The 19,035-nt window shown below is 50.6% G+C and overlaps 1 protein-coding gene across 1 annotated transcript in view; it reads right to left on the reverse strand.

Moving 5' to 3' along the window:
* GCN1 (GCN1 activator of EIF2AK4) overlaps positions 1 to 19,035 on the reverse strand; it is a 57,450-nt gene that overhangs the window by 17,124 nt on the left and 21,291 nt on the right. Inside the window, exons 17-38 of the mRNA XM_019467288.2 lie at positions 18,329 to 18,404; positions 18,021 to 18,180; positions 16,801 to 16,990; positions 16,577 to 16,701; positions 15,584 to 15,762; positions 15,192 to 15,285; positions 13,957 to 14,070; positions 13,666 to 13,864; positions 12,625 to 12,780; positions 11,960 to 12,141; positions 10,471 to 10,551; positions 9,963 to 10,106; positions 8,807 to 8,934; positions 8,434 to 8,623; positions 8,154 to 8,224; positions 7,349 to 7,514; positions 6,808 to 7,002; positions 5,611 to 5,857; positions 5,037 to 5,158; positions 4,591 to 4,705; positions 3,573 to 3,752; positions 968 to 1,188 (exon numbers count right to left, since the gene is read on the reverse strand). Of these exons, the coding sequence (XP_019322833.2) occupies positions 968 to 1,188; positions 3,573 to 3,752; positions 4,591 to 4,705; positions 5,037 to 5,158; positions 5,611 to 5,857; positions 6,808 to 7,002; positions 7,349 to 7,514; positions 8,154 to 8,224; positions 8,434 to 8,623; positions 8,807 to 8,934; positions 9,963 to 10,106; positions 10,471 to 10,551; positions 11,960 to 12,141; positions 12,625 to 12,780; positions 13,666 to 13,864; positions 13,957 to 14,070; positions 15,192 to 15,285; positions 15,584 to 15,762; positions 16,577 to 16,701; positions 16,801 to 16,990; positions 18,021 to 18,180; positions 18,329 to 18,404 (3,335 nt within the window). The remainder of the gene's footprint in view (positions 1 to 967; positions 1,189 to 3,572; positions 3,753 to 4,590; positions 4,706 to 5,036; positions 5,159 to 5,610; positions 5,858 to 6,807; positions 7,003 to 7,348; positions 7,515 to 8,153; positions 8,225 to 8,433; positions 8,624 to 8,806; positions 8,935 to 9,962; positions 10,107 to 10,470; positions 10,552 to 11,959; positions 12,142 to 12,624; positions 12,781 to 13,665; positions 13,865 to 13,956; positions 14,071 to 15,191; positions 15,286 to 15,583; positions 15,763 to 16,576; positions 16,702 to 16,800; positions 16,991 to 18,020; positions 18,181 to 18,328; positions 18,405 to 19,035) is intronic.

The raw sequence follows: 19,035 nt of genomic DNA on the forward strand, positions 1-19,035 counted from the left end.
ATGTTCGCTGTAGCATCATTTAAAATAGCAGAAAACCTTGGACAGTATAGGACTGACAACAGGATTATATAAGTTATGGTATATAAATGTATCAGAATATTAAAGAACTATTTAAAAACCAGTTTTGTGAATAACTCATTGTAACTTAAAAATCAGCTTATGTTTAGGAATATAATTTTTTTTGATGTAATAAACAACATTAGCCGTAACCATTTCCATGTTGGAGAACCACAGATACAATTTTTTGTTTCACCAATTTTCGCATTTCCCAAATTCTCTAGGACTAACATGCCTTGTCCACTTTATCTCTTGTGCCCATACCCTCAGCCAGCAAACTATGACTGTGGGAGACAGTGAGCTCACATGCAGGCCCCTGGGAGCAGGTAAAGTAAATCTCCCAAACTAGGCTAATTTCCTCTAACTTATAGGCTTACAGAAGTAAAAGCTTGTGATGAGAACTGCAAGCAGAGCAGTGGCCACTTTGCCCACATGGGGCCAGGCTGGGCCTTTCTTCCCCCGCAGTCTGTAAAAGAGCCCATGCATGGATGGCCTCATCTGGGGGCTGACCTAATAAGAGCTTAAACCATTGTGCTCTGCAAGATGCCCAGAGAGTCAGGTCACAATCTCACACTCCGTGAGTTTGAGCCCCGCGTCGGGCTCTGTGCTGACAGCTCAGAGCCTGGAGCCTGTTTCAGATTCTGTGTCTCCCCCGCTCTCTGCCCCTCCCCTGCTCATGCTCTGTCTCAAAAATAAATAAAAACATTAAGATTAAAAAAAAAAATGCCCAGAGAGCCTAGATTCCTACCCTCCACCCCAAAATTGTGCATTTCGTCCCCTAAACATAAACAGGGACAAAAGCCCAGACAGCCCTTCTGTGTCTACTGCGGGCAAGGACTCTGTGCCCTAAACCAGCATCTACTGGTCTGTCCAGCACCAGCACCAGCACCAGCGCCAGCTGGGCTGCTACCTTCTGGTCCGTCAGGGAGTACATGTTGCCGATAATCTGGGCTGCCATCTTCCGTGTGTCTGTGGAACGGTCCTGGAAGGCTCTCTGGACAATGGGCATGATGAGGGCCAAGGATGGGGCATCGATGAAGTGAACAAACTTGGTATCCAGCAGGGTCTGCAAGCACTTCTGGGTCTTTCTGGAGGGGTCCGTCAGGGCATCCAGCAGGACAGGGGCAATGGCTGCATGTCCAAACAAGAGAGAAGCTGGTCTACACGAGTCTCAGGAGCAACAAAACTGCCGAGTCCCCAGAACTACATGGGATCAGAAGAGAAAGGAGTCCGGGGCCACCCCTCACTGGAACCCCACGAGTCACCAGCTGTGGAAGCCAGCCTGTTTACAAAGAGCAATCTCTGCTCCGCCAGGAAGAAAGTAGCAGCTGTCACCCCTTTGCACTGAGCAGCTTGATCTAGCAGGACAACTAGAGTCTGCTTTCAGTGGGAGCTGAGCTGCAGCCACAGTGCTCAGCCTCCACGGGAGCGCAGCTCGGGCACCACAGTGCCTGATCGTGGAAGGGGCAGCCCAGAGTGGTTTTGCGAAGAAACTGTTTTGAGACGCCAAATGCCCCAAGTCAGTGGTGGCAATGAAACACACAATGCTCAGAGGAGTTACACCCAGATAAAACAAGCTCTTCATGTGAGCACCATCAGCCTGGCAAAAGAAATGCCAAGAGAAATACCTGGCTTATCTTTTCCAAAGTCTGAGGAATTCATCCACTGTGAAGACCCATGCTGGCCAACAATTGAAAAAAAAACAAAAACTAACAACCCAATTAAAAAATAGGCAAAAGATTTTAAGAGTTCTCCAAAGGAGATATGCAAATGGCCAAGAAGCCCACGAAAAAGTTTAACATCATTAGTCATTAGGGAAATGTAAATCGAAACCACGATTAGATGCCACTTCACATGCACTAGGGTGGCTATGACCAAAAAAGACAGACAATAACAGCGTAGGCAATGAGAACTCTCACACACTGCTGCCGGGAATGTCAAGTGATCCAGCCACTTTGGAAAACAGTCTAGCAGTTCCTGAGAAAAGCAGACAGTTACCATATCATGACCCAGCAATTTCCATTCCTAGGTACCTAAGAGACCTGAACATGTCTAAAAACACCATGTACGCAAATGTTTATAGCAGCATTATTTCAAACAGCCAATAAGCAGAAACAACCCAAACGTCCATCAAAAGATGACTTAATAAACAAAATGTGGTCTATCCACAAGATGGATTATTGGGCCATTAAGAAAGCATTGATGCATGCTACAACATGGATGAACCTTAAAAACATTATGCTAAGCTCAAGACGCTAGACACAAAGGGACAAACGCATATGATCCCACTATACGAAGTGTCTGCAACAGGTAAATGCAAAGAAACAGAAAGCCTATTAGTGGCTATCAGGGCCCAGAGGCAGAAAGGGAATGAAGAGTGAATGCTAACAGGTAGGAGATTTCTTTTTGGGGTGAGGAAAATGTCCTGGAAATAGACAGTGGTGATGCTCGTGTAATTTTGTGAATATACCAAAAAAAACACCGAATTATATACATTTTTAAAAAGTGACTTTTAATATTATGCAAATCATATCTTAATTTAACACACACACACACACACACACACACACACACACACACACACACACACACAAACCATGCTGGATTCTCAAAATGAATTCCCTTCCTTTGATAGAGATCAAGACTGTTTCCGAGCCTTAGGAACCTCCAAGGCTGTTGAACATTGTAAAAGACAACAAAACCCAAGTATACCTATTCATCCCTTAAAAAACAAAACCACACAGAAAACATCATCTTCTGAATAAACAAAAGTCTGGTAACGCCTGGCTTAACTACATTGAACAATTACCTATGTTCCACACTAAAGCTTAAAAATTCACCTCGCTCAGCGAGGTGGCTGCTGGGTTTTGTTTCTAGAAATCAACCTCTTGCCATCACTCAATCAAGAACCACACGACAGGGGCGCCTGGATGGCTCAGTCGGTTGAGCATCTCTTGATTTCGGCTCAGGTCATGATCCCAGAGTCATGGCACTGGGCTGAGTGTGGAGCCTGCTTGGGATTCTCTCCCTCTGCCCCTCTCCCCCGCAAGCATGCATTCTCTCTCTGAAGTAAATATATTTTTAAAAAAGAACCACACTACAGAGCACAATTAAGGGGAATAACCCTTCCCTAATCTTCCCCTCTATCACACATCTTCTGCAATGAAACAGAATAGAAAGTTCCCAAAGAATGTATGATGCTGATGTGGCCCAGAACATGTCATTTAATTCTGTTGACTTCAGGGCTCAGCTTAATGCACAGGATCTCTCAGAGTCAAGCGCTTCTGAGCCAATGACTCAGTTTCTCCATTTATGCAGTCAACGATGACAGCTCCAGACCAGTGGCAAAACTACTTCCAAACTACTTCCCACTAATTGTTCTAGAAAAAGGGCTTCCCAGAATTTAGAGGTTATTTCAATGTGAGCATATCTGTCCTCAGAGGGCAAAGATCTTTGCTGAATGCCTGTTCCCTGCAGTGTCCGGGGATGGGAGGAGGAGCCAGGGAGAAGCATACCCAGGATCTCCGGGTTCCTGATGACGGAGCCGATCTGCCTGAGCGCCTGCTGTCCAGCCTTCTGCACTTTGACATGGGAGTCAGTGAGCACCTCCGTAAGCTTGGGCACGATGTTGGGCAGGCAGGATGACAGCTGCTTGGGAGCACAGTACGCCATTGCCCCAAGCAGCTCCACCGACCCTGCAGATGGCAGACACAGGCCCAGCATGGAATCACTGAGCACAGGCCAGGGAGCCACTTGTGCCAGCTGCCTGAGCAAGGGACAACCGGCCTGCCCCTCTGCAGACTGTGGCAGACTGCAGACTGTGGCCCCTCAGGCAGTCCCCAGGGGGAGGGGCAAGGAAGTTGGGGGGTGATGTGACTCCAGCAGAGCGAGCACAAAGCTCCTGAGTCCTACTGAGCCACAGGATTCTGGGTGTCATGCAAGGCGGTATAGGGAAAAGAGGAGAGACCAGGATGGGGGAAAACCTGGCTGAGTCCTGGTGGTGGTCTAAGGCCGATTCACCGAATCTCTCTGGCCTAGTTTCTTTATTCACATGTGAAGAAACTCATTTAGATCTGTGATTTTTCAAACTGCAGGGCAAAGCCTGAAGGACTGAGGGGAAGGCCAAAAGAGAGGCCAAGTAGGAAGGCCCCAGATCTTGACCCTGCCCAAACCAGAACAGCTCTGCTTGTATCTGCTTTGCATATTTGGATGCCAGATAAGAGTCTATTTTTAAAAAGGAACTTAAGGGGGGAAAAAACTTTAAAGTCACAGAAAGTAGCCACAGACTAATTTTAAGGCTCTGGGATTTCCTCACTGAGGGCAATGGTTCCCGCCAGGGGCCTGTTCTTTGCGTGAAAGCGGACAAATTATTGAAGGACTGAGGCGCATGATGACTCAGAGGGTCTTGGCCTTGCCTGTGGGCTGGGGAGCACACATGCACAGGACAAGACCCCCTAGATGGCTTCCTGGATCCCTGCAAGGGCAGTCTTCAGAAAAGGAAGTTGGACAGAGACATAGAAGGAAGCAGCTTACCAGCTTTGGTCCTCCAGGATTCCTCCTCCAGGGCAGCCAGTAAGGAGGGGAGCACCAGCTTTACCCCGTGAGCACTCAGGTTGCTCATCACAGCCTTGGCACAATCATCTGCAGCCTCAAGGGAGAAGAAAAGGCAATCAGGGGCCTCCTTGCCCAAGCAAGGGTCAAGGCCTGACAGCAGACTGAATGTTCCCCCTGGCGACCAACACTTAATTGGGGTCTCCTGTGTCAGACCCTGTGCCTGGGCCTATAGTCACAGCTGAGAAGGAGTTTCTCACCTCACAGAGCTTCAGCACTTTACTGGGAATCAGAAGAGACCAGTGCCCAAGGTATAGGTGGAGAGGTTCTGGAAGCGGGCCCTTCCACCACCTCTGACCCGTGGCTGAAACTCACAGCCAGCGCCAGGCTGGCTGCCAGTGGGTCTCATATGCAGCCTCAGGACTTACCTCACGCACGTACTGGTTCCCATCCCCGAAGCACAGCAGCAGATGGGGCAGCACATGAACCACGTATGGCTCGAAGAGCTTCCCCAGCATGGTGCAGAGCATCTCGAAGGCAAAGAGGGCTCCTGGGGGAAAGGGTGGGACAGCTGGGAACAGACTGTGCTCTGAAGGCAGCCACAAGATAACCTCCCTGCCACTTTCTCACCCTTTGGACACAATCAAGGCAGCTGTAGGACTAAAGCGGCTGCCCTGTGAGGGAGCAGCACCCTCTGCCTCCCCCAGAACAGGGATATGGCTGAGCAGAAAGAGGGAGAGAACAAGGGAGTGTCTGTCACTTCTTGGCACTAATGCCAGTAAGGCCAATTCTCTCTTGGCTGATGGTCTCTGAGTAAGAAATAAAGTCTAGGCCACATCAGCAAGGACCAGATGGAACGGGTTACACAATCTGCCTCCTCAACAGCGCACACACAAACACCAACTCCTCAGTGAGGAAGGAAAAGCCCGATAGATTCCTTCCTGTGGCAGCTGTGGGAACCGACTTCCCATATTAGGCAGCCCCAAGCTCAGAGACACTCACCCTCTCGCCGGCGGAAGTTCTTCTTATCCTGGATGGCATCGGTCAGCGCAGCCATCATTTCCTGCTGTTTTAGTGACAGGATACCCAGGCCCTTCACCAGCCCTGCCAGCCCATAGGCGGCCCCTTTGCGCTCTGCGTACTTGTCTGACTCCAGCAGCTGCTGCATCAGCCTCTGGATCATCCCTCCTGCGTCCTCTTTGATGGCTGGCACGAGAGGCGGCAAGCAGCTGGCCACAGATTCCTGCACCTACAGGAGGGGCCCACCTAGTCAGCGCCACAGCTCAACTACGGCCGGTTCCTGGGAGTTGCCACAGTCCTACACAGCATCTCACCACATGATGTCCCCAAAGCCCACCTCAGCCACTGTCTGTCAGACAACACAGGGCATCAGACAAGCAAACAGTGTTATACGCCCATGGATGATGCGGGCTCCCTCAGGGTGCACAATACATCTGTTAGGCCTGGGCAGGTGAGAGAAACTCCAGGAAGACTAAACCCACTTGCAAAGAATGGTCCAGGGAGAAGTGCATTACGGTGTTCCTTAAAAATGGCCCAAGTTTTCTAACTTGTCAAAGGCACTGGAAATTCAGCTGGGCCTCACAGGGCCAGGCCCAGATTAACTGGTACCAAAAGACATGATCAATTCTGTCTTCTAGCCATAGCTCAATATGCTGTGCTGTCAGAGGCTCGGGCAGGTGAGCGTCTGAATTTCTTTTACCACAATTTTGCAAAGCTACATTTGACGAGAACATTCTGAGTGCTCCAAAATGTAAGTCACTTGGGGGTAGGGAGGGGAACATATATTTTCAGAAAAGAAAACAACAATCCTCACACTATGGCTTGGGAGACTACATAAAAAGGCCCCTGAAATGTGTAAGGAACACACAGAAGATCAGGGAAAGCTCAGCATAAGGAGTGCTGGGTTTACACTAAGTGCAAAAAATGACTGTTAGTAAATGAGCAGGGAAAAAAATGAAAACACCTAGTATGAAGCCTACTGGAACAAAGTAACTCCCTCTCTAAGGGTGTTCTTGACCATAAACCAGGCTGTCCCGAGACAGAGGATGACTCCTCACTGAGAACTGGCCCTTCTGGACCCTGATGCCCAACTCGCCGCTAGCCCACAGAGGCACATCTATCTACAGTCAGTCCCAGCTCCCCAGCTGGTTTGTGGGCCCCAAGCCAGGAGGCAGGTACCTGCTGGGAGGGGGTAGAGAGGGCAGCGATGAGTTTGGCAACAATGGGCTTCACTTTGGGGTCGCTCTTGTCCAGGTGCTTGGCCAGAGAGCCCATGAGGACCACCACACTCTGCCGCACGGCATCGTAGCTGGCATCATTGGGCGCATTCTTCAGGAACTCCTCGAACACTGGCAGCAGTGAGTTGACGTTCTCCTGGAAAGCCGAGCCCACCCAGAGCCTCAAATTAACCCTACAGGCTGCACCTGGGGATGATGGTCTCTGCCCCAAGGACCAAGACCGAGTCTGGCTCTGGGACCGGCATCCTGACAAGCCAGTCAGCAATGCCAGCAGGTTTCCCAGTTTTCTGGCAGGAATGCAGCGGACTTACAAGAATTCACCTTACAGGGTCTTTTGGGCTCAAAAAAAGAAAAATGAAATCTTGCATGGGGCCAGTGGCCCACCAGGCCTCCTGACACTCAGCCTCCCTGTGTCACCACTGCTTAGCTCTGCCTCCTGCCCTGCCTGCTCCTCACCCCCTCAGCTGGCTGAGATCTTTTACCTTCCCATGAGTGTTGAGGGTCGCAAGGGCTGCATCCAACATGCACTTCCGGACATCTGGGTTTCGGTCGTTGAGAGCATCAGGGACAAAAAACTGAAAGAGGGGCTTCACCTGAGAGCTATCCAAACACTGGGAGAGCTTGTTTAGGGCCAAAGCCAAGCCACACCTAAGAAATAAGGGGGTAGCGTGTCAGGCGGCGAGGGCCAGCCAGGAGCCTCCTCTGTGGTGGAATCTTCCCCGACCTGCGACAAGAAAAGGGAGCTTACAGCAGCTCCCTCTGGGGTGCAGAGCACAGCATGGAGCCCACTGCCCAGTGCTTACCACCAGTCTAGACAATCGTCTCAACAACCCATTTGTCAAATGGAGACCTCCTGCCATCTGCCCAGAGTTTACTTCCCTCCAGGGCGACCCTGGGCACGAACAAGCTCTGCCTCTGTTTCCCCACCTGTGAGTACAATGCCCACCCTACCTCCAGGACAGGCTGCAGGAGGGGAGAGAGGTAAGAGAATCAGAGGTAAAGGCACTTGGAAGTGAACATATTATCCTTTTCAGCTATAGAGCAGTGAGAAGGTCCCCAGGGACCTCTGAGGAAACAGAGGCTTGGAGGAAAGGAGAAACATCCCAAAGTCACTCGGCTAGCCCAGGAGGAGCCAGGACTTGAACTGAGGTCTGACTCAGAGGGAGGTCTTGCCCTTTCCTTCCACTGTCCCGTTATTCCACATTGCCTCCTCTTGGCACCCAACTCACCCAACCTGAGATATCTCAGAAAGCTCTGAGTGGAACAAGATGGCAACGGCCATTATACCTGGCTTCCCACTGATCTGGAGGAGATTCAGAGATAACTCGTCCCAAAGCATCCAGCACTGGGGGCGGCCGCTGCAAAAGACAGGCTGATAAATGTACTGCTGTGCGCTCTCCAGTCAAGCCGGGCAGGCCAGCCGTCAGCTGTGAGGTGGGAGATCAGTCACAGCCACCCTGGGTCACAGTGAGCTCCAAGACTCCTATCTGGAGCAGGTCGGAGGCCGAGCAGAGTCCAACCCACTCTCACACAGCCCAGCCCGCAGCAGGGTGCACAGGCCACTCACATAGAGCTTCTCCTGGTAAATCTCCATGAGCCTGCCCATAACCTCTGCCGCCTGCCGCTGGTACCGTGCCACAGCCTGGGAGAGGGCTTCAGCCCCGGCCTGCCTCACAGCTGCCTCGTGATAGATGACATCATCTATCAGCAAGGAGCAGAGGTCCGGCTGCAGATCTAGGCCCATCGTTGACCATAGCCTGTAGCAGACCAAACAAAGGCAGGGGCTAGTGAGACAAGGGTTTGCAACATCCACTCTGCCAAACATGACCACCCAGCCCTTCTCTTGCTGTTGGCTGAGCTCTCTGGGTCCAGTTATTTCATAAGGGAAGAGAGGACAGAGCAGGAAAAAAAAACCAAAACAATCTTCCAGTGGCTCTCACCTCTCAGCCAGCTTCTGGATCTCTTCCTCCTTGTCAAACTTGACCACCCAGAGCCTCCGCAGAAGGTTCAGGCCATTCTTCTCGTCGGTATCAGGCGCTGGCAATACCATGTGGAGTTCCATCAGTCCCTGAGAGGGGGTGGGATGGGACAGGTGAGGCCCAACCTTTGACCAGAGCCTCTGAGCTGCCTCTTTACCTCCCTCTAAGGCTGTACTATCCAAGACGTAGCCACCAGCCACACATGGGTCTTCAAAGTTAAATCAATTAAAATTAACTCTAAGTTCCTCAAACAGCTTTCCCTTTGTGAAATGACGGGCAGGTGGGGATAGAATCTTTTTTTACCATAAAATTTTAAAACTCTCAGTGTGCAAGACAAACCTCAGAAAAAAAGACATTCCCTTTGTTTTCTTTGAGAAAAATTTTCCACATGGCTATTGTCTTCCACATCTTGCCAAGAACCAGTGAAAACTCAGTCACAGATCAATAGCAAGAGGCAGCAGACTGGCATCAGGAAGCCCTGTCTCATACTCCAAGGGGAACCTTTAGTCTGTGTTCCAAAAGCACCAAGAAAAGCCCAAGTACAAGGTGATGAGTTGAAAAAACAGGGGCACCTGGGTGGCTCAAGTCAGTTAGACATCCAACTCTTGATTTCGGCTCGGGTCATGATCTCACAGTTTGGTTCATGGGTTCCAGCTCCATGTCAGGCTTCAGGCTGGCAGTGCAGAACCTGCTTGGGATTCTCTGTCTCTCTGCCCCTCCCCTGCGTGTACGTGCATGTGCACGCTCTCTCGCTCCCTCTCTCAAAAGTAAATAAAAAACTTAAAAAAAAAAAAAGGGGAAAAAGAAAAAACAAACTAATCCACTGAGTTTTATCTGTCTATAAAAGTACCAAGATCCACATTCCATTTTAAAAATCTGGTCAAGTCTTCCAAGGTAAAGAAAAAATGGCCAGTGACACACTGACAGCTGCTTTGTTGCTCCCCTTCCTACAATGACCCTGACCCACCCAATGACCTCTTTTCTTTGCCTCCAGGACACCCTGGTGCAGATGTGAGGCATTTCCCATCATTTGAAAGAATGTCCCTCATGCAACCCAAATACTTGCACTGAGAGACAAGGAATACCCCAGCAACCCCAGAAGGGAGTGGGCACGCACCCGGAGCGCGGTGTCCCGCACACTGGCACAAGGAGACTGTAAGGCACAGAGCAGCACATCCACTTCCTCCTGCTCTGCAAAGGCACAGCCATCCTCGCCACTGCTGCTGGCACACAGGGTAGTCAGGGTGTCTGAAGCCAGAACCTAAGGAAAACATTGATGCGCTGGGCTCAGTCCAGCAAATTACTTACTTCTATGGGATCAGGCAGGAGGCCAGGTGATGGGCTGAGGGGCCCACAGAGGGATATGAACTGAAGACACCCACCCCAAAGCCCTCGTGGGTCCAAGCCCCTTGCTCTAGGCCAGGCTAATGGCACAGCCCATCCAGAATATTCAGGCTGGCCATAACTAGTTGAGAATATTCAGGCTGGCACTTTAAAATAGCCTTTTAGCTTGAGTCCAAAAGTGAGGGATAAGAAAGAGAACCAGGATTCAACCCCAAGCACTGGGAACTGAGCTCAGAGTCACAAAATGAGTTGCAGCAATAGCCAACTGAAAAGCAGATCACCTGCAGGCGGGGAGAGCCTGTCCCGATCACCCAAGTCAGAAGGCGCAACATGGCCACACGAGGCAGCAGCTCCGGGCCATTCTAGGAGAGAAACGTAGGGAAGTCAGGATAAGGCTCTGCAACCACACCTAGGAACACAAACGGCAGGTAGCATCCTCTCACCCTCAGGGGAACATTCTGGGTCATACGGCCAACTCCACTGTAGAAACACTGTCAGCTTTACCACTAACTCCATGGGAGCCAACCCCAGTCGGCCACCATCCTCAGGGACTCAAAACAAGTACATTCTGAAACATACTTTAAATTCACAGTACATGAAGTACAGATGGCCCACAAACACAGGGATATTTCACTTTACAAGTAGTAAGGAAATGCAGGATGAAATGGGATACTATTCTTTTACCCACCGTTGGCAAGGTGAATTACCACCTGAAGTTGTGTTAGGTACAGAGACAGAACTCTTGGTGAGGGTCTAGCTCAGAGCACACCACATAATCTGGCAACTCCATGCCCAAGAATGTGTCCTATGGAAATGCTTATGTGGCTGTACAAGGGTCATACATATACAAGGCGGCATACTGCAGTGCTGCTCAAAATATGGAAAATATCTATCAACAGGAAGAGTTCATTGAAACATTGGCGCACCTGCAGCACAGAACCCTACACAGCCTGTAAAGCCGCTGGCATTAAAGAAGACTGGAGCATATGGTCATATGAAAGCAGGACAATCAATTTTTGCCTGTGTGGGGCAGTATGTATATATATATGTGTGTGTGTGTGTGTATATATATACACATATATATATATTTTTTTGGCTTCTATGTTCTTGGATTTTTTTTTTTTTTACGTTCTTGGAATTTTTAAACACATACATACGTTACTTTGGCACATTTTCAGAACATATGTTAAAAAGGAAACCCTTCAATGAATGAGGTCTAATCTCAAAATCACAAGGAAGTCAAAGGCAGCGTGATCAAAATTATCTTCTGAGTTAGAAAAAAAACTAACAAAACAGGGGTGCCTAGGTGGCTCTGTCGATTAAGCATCTGACTCTTGATTTCGGCTTGGATCATGATCTTGCAGTTTGTGGGTTTGAGCCCTGCATCGGGCTCTCTGCTGATGGCATGGAGCCTGCATGGGATTCTTTCTCTCTTCCTCTACCTCTGCTGCTTGCCTGCTCGCACGTTCTCAAAGTAAATAAACATTACAAAAAAAAAAAAACAAAAAAAAAAAACCACACAATAAATTAATAAAAAATCCTTCAACTTCTCCAAGTCAGAAACTCTCAAGAGACCCGTAAGCTTCTTTGAGGCTGTCAGTGCTGCACTAAAGAGAACATTTGGGTTCTCCTCACCAATGGCTGCTGTGGTAGATATATGCACACACTCTACTACCCCACCAGAACCCGTGATAGGCCAGCCAAGTGTGGAGAGCCCCTGCCTCCCTGACCCGCCTCAAGCCAAGGGTAGAGCTGAGCTCCCCTGCCAACCTCATCCACGCGCCCTGGGGGATTGTTAGGTGAGGCCCTCAGTTGGGCATGGACGGTGAGGATCTGAAGAATCTGGGCCATGCGCTCTTCCTCCTCCTCACTGTGGTGGGGCATCTCAGTCAGCACCATCTTTAGAAACGGGAAGACCAAGGAGAAGGCTGGCGCAGACAGGGGCGCAGCATCTGTGAGAGTAAGCAACAGACACTCTTGCAGGCATCTGCCAAGCTGCCGCCTCAGTTTCCATTCTCCAGGTGAGCAGGCGGAGGGGTGAAGGAGGCTGGAGGCTCCTTCTGATGCCCAGAAGCACAGGATATGATGACAGGGATGAAAGCTGGTAGCCTGGTTCTGCAGCCCATCATGCTCCTACCCCAAACACTGCCCAGTTCCAGGATGAGAAAGGTAAAACACACAGGTAGATTCCAGTGACAAGAAGTAGGTTCCCAAGGCGGGGAGGGGTCACAGTAGCTCACAGAATACCAGGACTCAGAAATTCTCCATCTGGTCCAACCCCCCATTTTTCAGAGGAGGAAATGAAGGCCAAGAAGGAAAGTGACTCGCCCAAGGCCACAGCTGCAGGAAGCCCTGGGGGACATTGAGGCTCACGAACTTGCTGCACCGGCATATACCACCTCGTGCCCGCTGCCCTTACCTGCCCTGTTCCTCACCTGGCTCACCCTTGCCCACCCTGCTGGTGATGGTGTGGCTATGCAGCAGGGTCACCGCCCTCTTCACGGCCACCGACAGCTCTTCCTGGCACCATGACTTATCCAGGGCACACTCTGGCTTCAGCAGGCGTAAAGTCACATGGCTCACCAAAGTGCCTATGTCCAACAGAAGGGACCCAAAGGGAATGACCGATACAAAGACACAGAATCCGGCCTGGGCACAAACCAGGGCCCCCAGGTAGAGGCACGTTATCCCTTAATCCTAGTTCTGCGGTGCCAAACCTAATTTCTCATTTCATGTTAGCACTGGGTGGGGGGGGGGGCATGTAGGCCAGCAGGAGCTGTCCTTCCAACACTAAGAAGTTAAAAGTGTGAGCCCAGAGTTGTTCAGAAAGGGTAAAGCTCTACCCATTTGGAGCTCCCACCTTCCATGTAATAAGCCCAGCCAGCCATTAACAGTTTTGGCAGGCTCCATAAGCACCAACTAACTTTTCCACTCAGAACCGTTCCCAGATTCTAGCCTCACACCCGTAGGAATATACCCTTTAAGCTAGAAAGTCTGCTTAAGGCCATTAACCCACGAGAGTGAGGCCACCATAACACCCAGCCACTACCTGGTCTTTGTATCTCCATAGCTAACAAAAAGCTAAGGGTCACAGAGACCTCTCATCACGGACACGTGGCTGCTCAGGAGCTCTGAGCTGCACTGACCAGCCACGTGGCACCAAACCAACCCCATTGCCACTGAATTTCTGACTGATTAGTTTTAAAATTATTACAGAAAGACCACACTGATTAGTGTTTAGAAGTCTGTACTCAGAGTGAAGGGACCAACAGACATAAAACAGGAGGGAGGACAGAGGAGGGAGCTCCATGTCGATCCCAAGGATATACAGCTTGGGGTTCCAAGGCTGCTTCCCTATGGAAACAGAAGTCGGTAGCCTAGACCACCATGTGCCTCCCCACAGGCGCTCAGGGGCATCTCCCACCCCCTCCCGAGCTGCCGTGGGCCCCACCCACAGCCAGCAAACAAGAACTAACCCAAAGCCTTGAGCCTAGGGGGCATGACGCAGGCAGCCAAGGACAGGAAAGGGTTCTTGATCCTCGGAGCAGCCAGGGGAGATTTCAGCAAGGGCAGGAAAGAGTCGACCAAAACAGGGATATACTGGGTCAGGCCAGATGGGTTCTTGGCGAGGATGGTGTCCAGCAGGCCCAGCGCTGCCTCCAGCTCACCGTCCAGCTGCAAACAGAGTTGGCCGAGGAGGCAGGTCAGCAGGGCCTGCTCCGGACAGCAAGGGGCAGGTCTAGCCTATGGTAGCAGCAGCCACTCACCTCCTGCAGCCGCCTCCGGACCTGCGCCTCCTTGTCCAGCTGGGCCTGCAGCATCTCCTTCTGCTTACTGGTCAGCTGCACCTCCTCTTTTATACCTTTCTTCTTCTTTATCTCCTAAAGGCAACGAGCAAACCAATTCCGTCTCCAGGGAACAGACCTCCCTCCCTACCACAGAGTAGGGAGTGAGATCTGTCCCACAATCAGCACCATACCAGCCCAAAGTCTGTGACTTGGGCCCCCAAACCTGCCACGTGGCCTCCCCCACCTCCCACAAAGTCCACAGCCACCTGGTTTCCAAAGGATGGAGACAGCAGTAGAGAAGTAATTTCTTATTGCATTCTCTATTGACAAAGGCAAGAAGAGCCTTTAATATGTTAGAAAAACGAAAACTCCCTCAGTGAGCTGGGAAGGGTATCCTACCCATGCAGCTTCAGATTCTAAACCTTAGCCTCCCTCCCACAGATGCTCTCCCCTAGTATAAGTTGGAGCCTAAAAAAGGCCAAGAAATCACTCATTCATTCAACAAGCATTTATTGAGCACCTCCATTGCGCCAGGCACTGCTCTAGATGCTGGGGATACTGCGGGGAAGAAGGCCAAGTCTCTGCCCTCACGGAGCTCACAATCTAGTGGGCGAAGACAAGCAATGAACATGAACAGGGTGACTTGACAGCGGGATGAAGGTTATAAATGAAGAAATGAAATATGCTGCACAGTAAGCGGGAAGAGGGGTGGGGTCTACTCTGGACTGGGTGGGCAGGGTGGTTGCCTGAGAGGGGGACAAGGGAGACAAGGTGTGGTAAAGGCCCCAGTCTGGTAAAGGGACCTGCTCTGCTGTCAGAATCGGCTCGGTTAATAAGCCGAATACACAATTCCCCAAAAGCTACATAGGGCCAGGCCCTATGCATTCTCTCAGGAGGAAAGACGGGTACCAGCCTCTAGGAGGTGGGGTAACAGGCATGGAATCAAGTCACACCATTTGGTGGGAGGAAGGTAGGAACTGGCCCTCAGCAGAGAGAGAAATTTGTCTTCCTTGAGTTGAGGGGTAGAAAAAGCTAAAGAAAGGGTTAAGTAAAAAGGGTGGTAGGGGGACCCCGGACTGGTGGAGGGGTCAGAAGAGTGTGCCATGGGCATCAGGATGACCCCAAGGAACGGTATACACAAAGCAGGGAAAGTCACCAGCCTGAGGCCACAAAGCTCAGCAGCCACCTCACGTGTAATGCTTCCATGTACTCACCTCCTTGAGCTCCAGCTCAATGATCTGCTCCTTAAAGGAATAAGCTTTGTTCTCTCGCTTCATGTTGGCCTTCTTTATGCTGTCCTGCTGGGCACTGAAACATCAAAGCAGGTGATCAGCCAGCTTCAAAACAGCCACCAGGTCCTCCAGCCTCCCACCAGTAGTGAAACCCCAGCTAGCTTTGAAGTTGTATGCACCAGGAAAGTACCAGAGACTTGAAATGCTCTTGTATCCCAAGCCTAAGCATGTGCCTGGAACAGAGCAGTACTTGTCCAACGAATGGAAAAGTGGTTTAATTGATTCCTTGCAACAACCCTGTAACGGAGGCCTCTCTCTCTTATAGGTAAGAAAACTAAGGCTTGGGGCAACTGAGCCCATGAGTGGGGGCTCACCTCTGGATGATAGACTTGTCATACAGCTCGCCGGCAGGAGTCTGCATAATGGCAAACTCCTCCCGTGTCACCTGGCGCAATGCAGGGTTCTGCACGGAGGCAGTGATGGTGCTGATGAGCTGTGGAAGGACCCGGTCCGGGGACAGGACGGAGAGGGAGCCCATGGCATTCATGGAAGACTGTCAAACACAGACAGGGTCAGGATGCACCAAGACCGGCACTGGACAGGGGTCCTGCCATGCCTAAACACCCTGGCTACCAGCTCTTCTTCTTCTTGCCACGGCCTGCTCTTTCTGAGCATTGCCCCCCCCCCCCCCCCCCCCGCCGGCGTAAACAGTAGGAGTGTGTGCCTGCCTTCCCAGGAAGCATTTCCCGCTTGGTCTGGTACCAGCACCCTGACTGGGTGACACACTTCTCTACTCTCAATCTCTGTGGTGCAAGTGAAGCTGCCCCCACCTTTTCCAGAGGTGGGCATATGACACAGCCCAAAAGGACAGGCTCAGAAACAAGCACAGGCCCCAAATCAGGTCAACAAGGGCAGTGAGACCCCATGCCAGTTTAAATGATTGGAAAACACAAGCTTTTCTCACTTGGGCTGATAGGGACAAGCTATAAGCCTGGGAGTGTGTCAGCTGCCCTGCTACCAGGGAGGAAGAGACTGTTGGGGAATGAAGCCCCCATCATGGAGAGCAGAGATGAGACACAGATGGAAGAGACAGAGAGATGGCAGAGAGTAAGAGAGACACCACCTACAGTGTCCTGAAGATAACATCTGAGTCCCCATAGCCAGCATCGTGCAGAGCCAGTCATATCCTGTGACTCAGCAGTGAGAAGAGGCAGGAAGCTCCCTCTTGTGCTTAAACCATGTTTGCATTTTCTGTCACTTGCAACCCAAGGGTCCAAGGCCACGTTTCACCACACCTGCACCTCTTTCGTTGAATCCTCCCTCTGACACTCTGACGTGAGGCCAGAACTAGTCCATATGCCAATCACCTGGTTCAGGGGACTCTGCATGGTGATCCTAGGGATGATCTGATCCAAGTGCCTGGTAATGAAGGCTTCGAGGTCAATCTTCATCCTGGCAAGGAGCGCTGGCCAGAGTCCAGACTGCACTGCCACTGAAGGGAAGGGGGAGCAATTTGAGGCCTTCTGCCCAGCCTACCCTCATCCTGCCCAGTGGAGTCCCTGCCCCTCCCACACTCGCCCCAGGCACAGACCTAAGGATGGGTGATGAGAGATGATCAGCATCTCCTGGGCCAGCTGTTCAGTGTTGGTAATGTCACCCTCTAGTCCTGGCACCCCAGAGATGACACAAAGAGCCTCCTGCAGGACCCTCGGAGGTACATAGGCCTTGCCTGCCTCAGTCACCTCCCCAGCATCAGTCACCAGAGCCTCTAAAGGTAGCACCTGCAAGGAAACAACTCATCAGCCCCCACTACTCAGCACCCTGTGCAGGCCTGGCACACAAGAGACAAAGATGCCAGGGGCACGGCTGCCTTTCACACATGGTGTTCTCTGGGGTTCCTGCTGGAGTAGAGATATGCCCAGCTCCCTGCATGGGACTTGCAGGCTGTGAGATGTGCCTGGAAGGAGGAAGCACAACTGACCCTGCACCTAAAAAGCCCATGGGGAGAAAGGTGGCCACAGAAATTGGTCCAGGAGACCCAGCCAGAGAGACCACAAGTCTGTCACTGGCCCACATCCCTCAAGCGGGATTAGGGAGGGAGGGACACGGAGTACAAAGAGCACTGAAAAGGGACCTGGTCTTTGGGGTCTACTCTCACTTCTGTCACCCAGTGGTGGGGGACGCTGGGCAAGTCATTTCAGCTGCTGGAACCCTGGACAATTCATATAAAATAAAGATATTTAGCCTGCCTTTTTTTTTTTTTTTTTTTTTTTTGAGAGTAAGGGAGAGAGAGGGGGAGAATGCATGAGCAGGGGAAGGGGGCAAAGGGAGAGAAAATCTTAAGTAGGCTCCATGCTCAGTGCAGAGCCCAAGGTGGGGCCTGATCCCACAGCCATGGGATCATGACCTGAGCCGAGATCAAGAGTTGGATGTTAACTGACCGAGCCACCTAAGCGCCCCATAGCCTACCTGCCTTGTAACAGCAGTGTGAAAAAAGCAAAAGAGAGAATGGGTTGCAAATGCTCTAAAAATTATAAAGTGCTTTAAAAAGAAAGTGTTATTCCATTACTCAGTGATAAAAAGATTCAACTACAGGTCACAATTCTGACAAGAAAAGCATCTCTGAAAAGACAAAGAAATTATATGAAATAAGGTGTTACCAGAGCTTCAAGGGTAGGGCAGAAGATTCTGGCATCACACAAGTGTCTCAGTGAGAACAGCACAGGAAGAGACCAGCAAACTCCCATGGCATAACTGGGGTGGGCTAAGTGGGTCAGTGAGCCCCAGGTTCTGGACCCCAGCTGCCCTCACCTTGTGAGAACTGAGGACAGCCTTCAGCTCCTCCAGGAGTCCAAATGCCAGCTTAAAGCCCCCGAGAGAGGACAGCAGCTTCCGGACCGTGTGCTGGGCCTGCCTGCGCACACGCCAGGTACGACTCAGGAGCACGGCCACCAGAGCCCGATGGTACTGCCTGCAAGCACAAGGACGTAGCACCCTGGGGAGGGTGGATGTGGGCTCTCCGCAGCCAGCCCTCCCACCCTGCACACACGCTGTTTCTCAGGCTCCTGCCGCGGTCTGCCCCATGTGGCCCGAGGGGAAGGTAAACAGGCCTCACGTACTGAACTTTGTTGCCTGTGAGTCTATGCGGGTGATCAAGGAAAAGTCTCTCTGTCAGATGCAGCACAGTACACAGGGCTAGGAGGGGAGACAAACAGCAGAAGTGTTTTTAAAATACAGAACGCATCCAGAAGGAACTGAAAAGGCCTGGAAAATGAACACCAAAACGTAAATGTGATTATCACTGGATCTGAAGTTCCTTTTTTGCTGACAATGTACACAAGTATTTTGGACTGATTAAAAATATAACGCTTCATTCTAATTAAAAATTACTATGCAGTTCTAAAAAAGAGGGTGAGGACACTCACATACTGAAGTAGAATGATTGCCAAGTCTACATAGCACAATGTGTATGGCAGGCAGGCTACCATTTGTGTAAAAAAAGTGAAGAACTAACACAAAAAGACATTTGCTGGTATAAAGTGTAAAATATCAAGGATACACAGAAGCTAATATAACTGGTTCTCCATGGCCAGGGACACTGGGTGGCCAGAGATCAAAGCAGGGGTATGATTTTCAACGTAGGCCCTCTTGGATCTTTTATTTTTGAATTATGTGAGTGTATTTCCTATACAAGAACTAATTTTTTTTTTAAATCAGGAAGTGACTAACAGTTTCAGCTCGTTTATAATTGGATGTTGTGATTTGTGAATCAAAAGACTTTTCAAATCACTGATTAGCAGCAGACACCCCTAAGGCAACCCAGAAT

The sequence above is a fragment of the Panthera pardus genome, unplaced genomic scaffold (assembly GCF_024362965.1).
Source record: "Panthera pardus isolate Hobbes unplaced genomic scaffold, ASM2436296v1 HiC_scaffold_15, whole genome shotgun sequence".
NCBI classification, from domain to species: domain Eukaryota; kingdom Metazoa; phylum Chordata; class Mammalia; order Carnivora; family Felidae; genus Panthera; species Panthera pardus.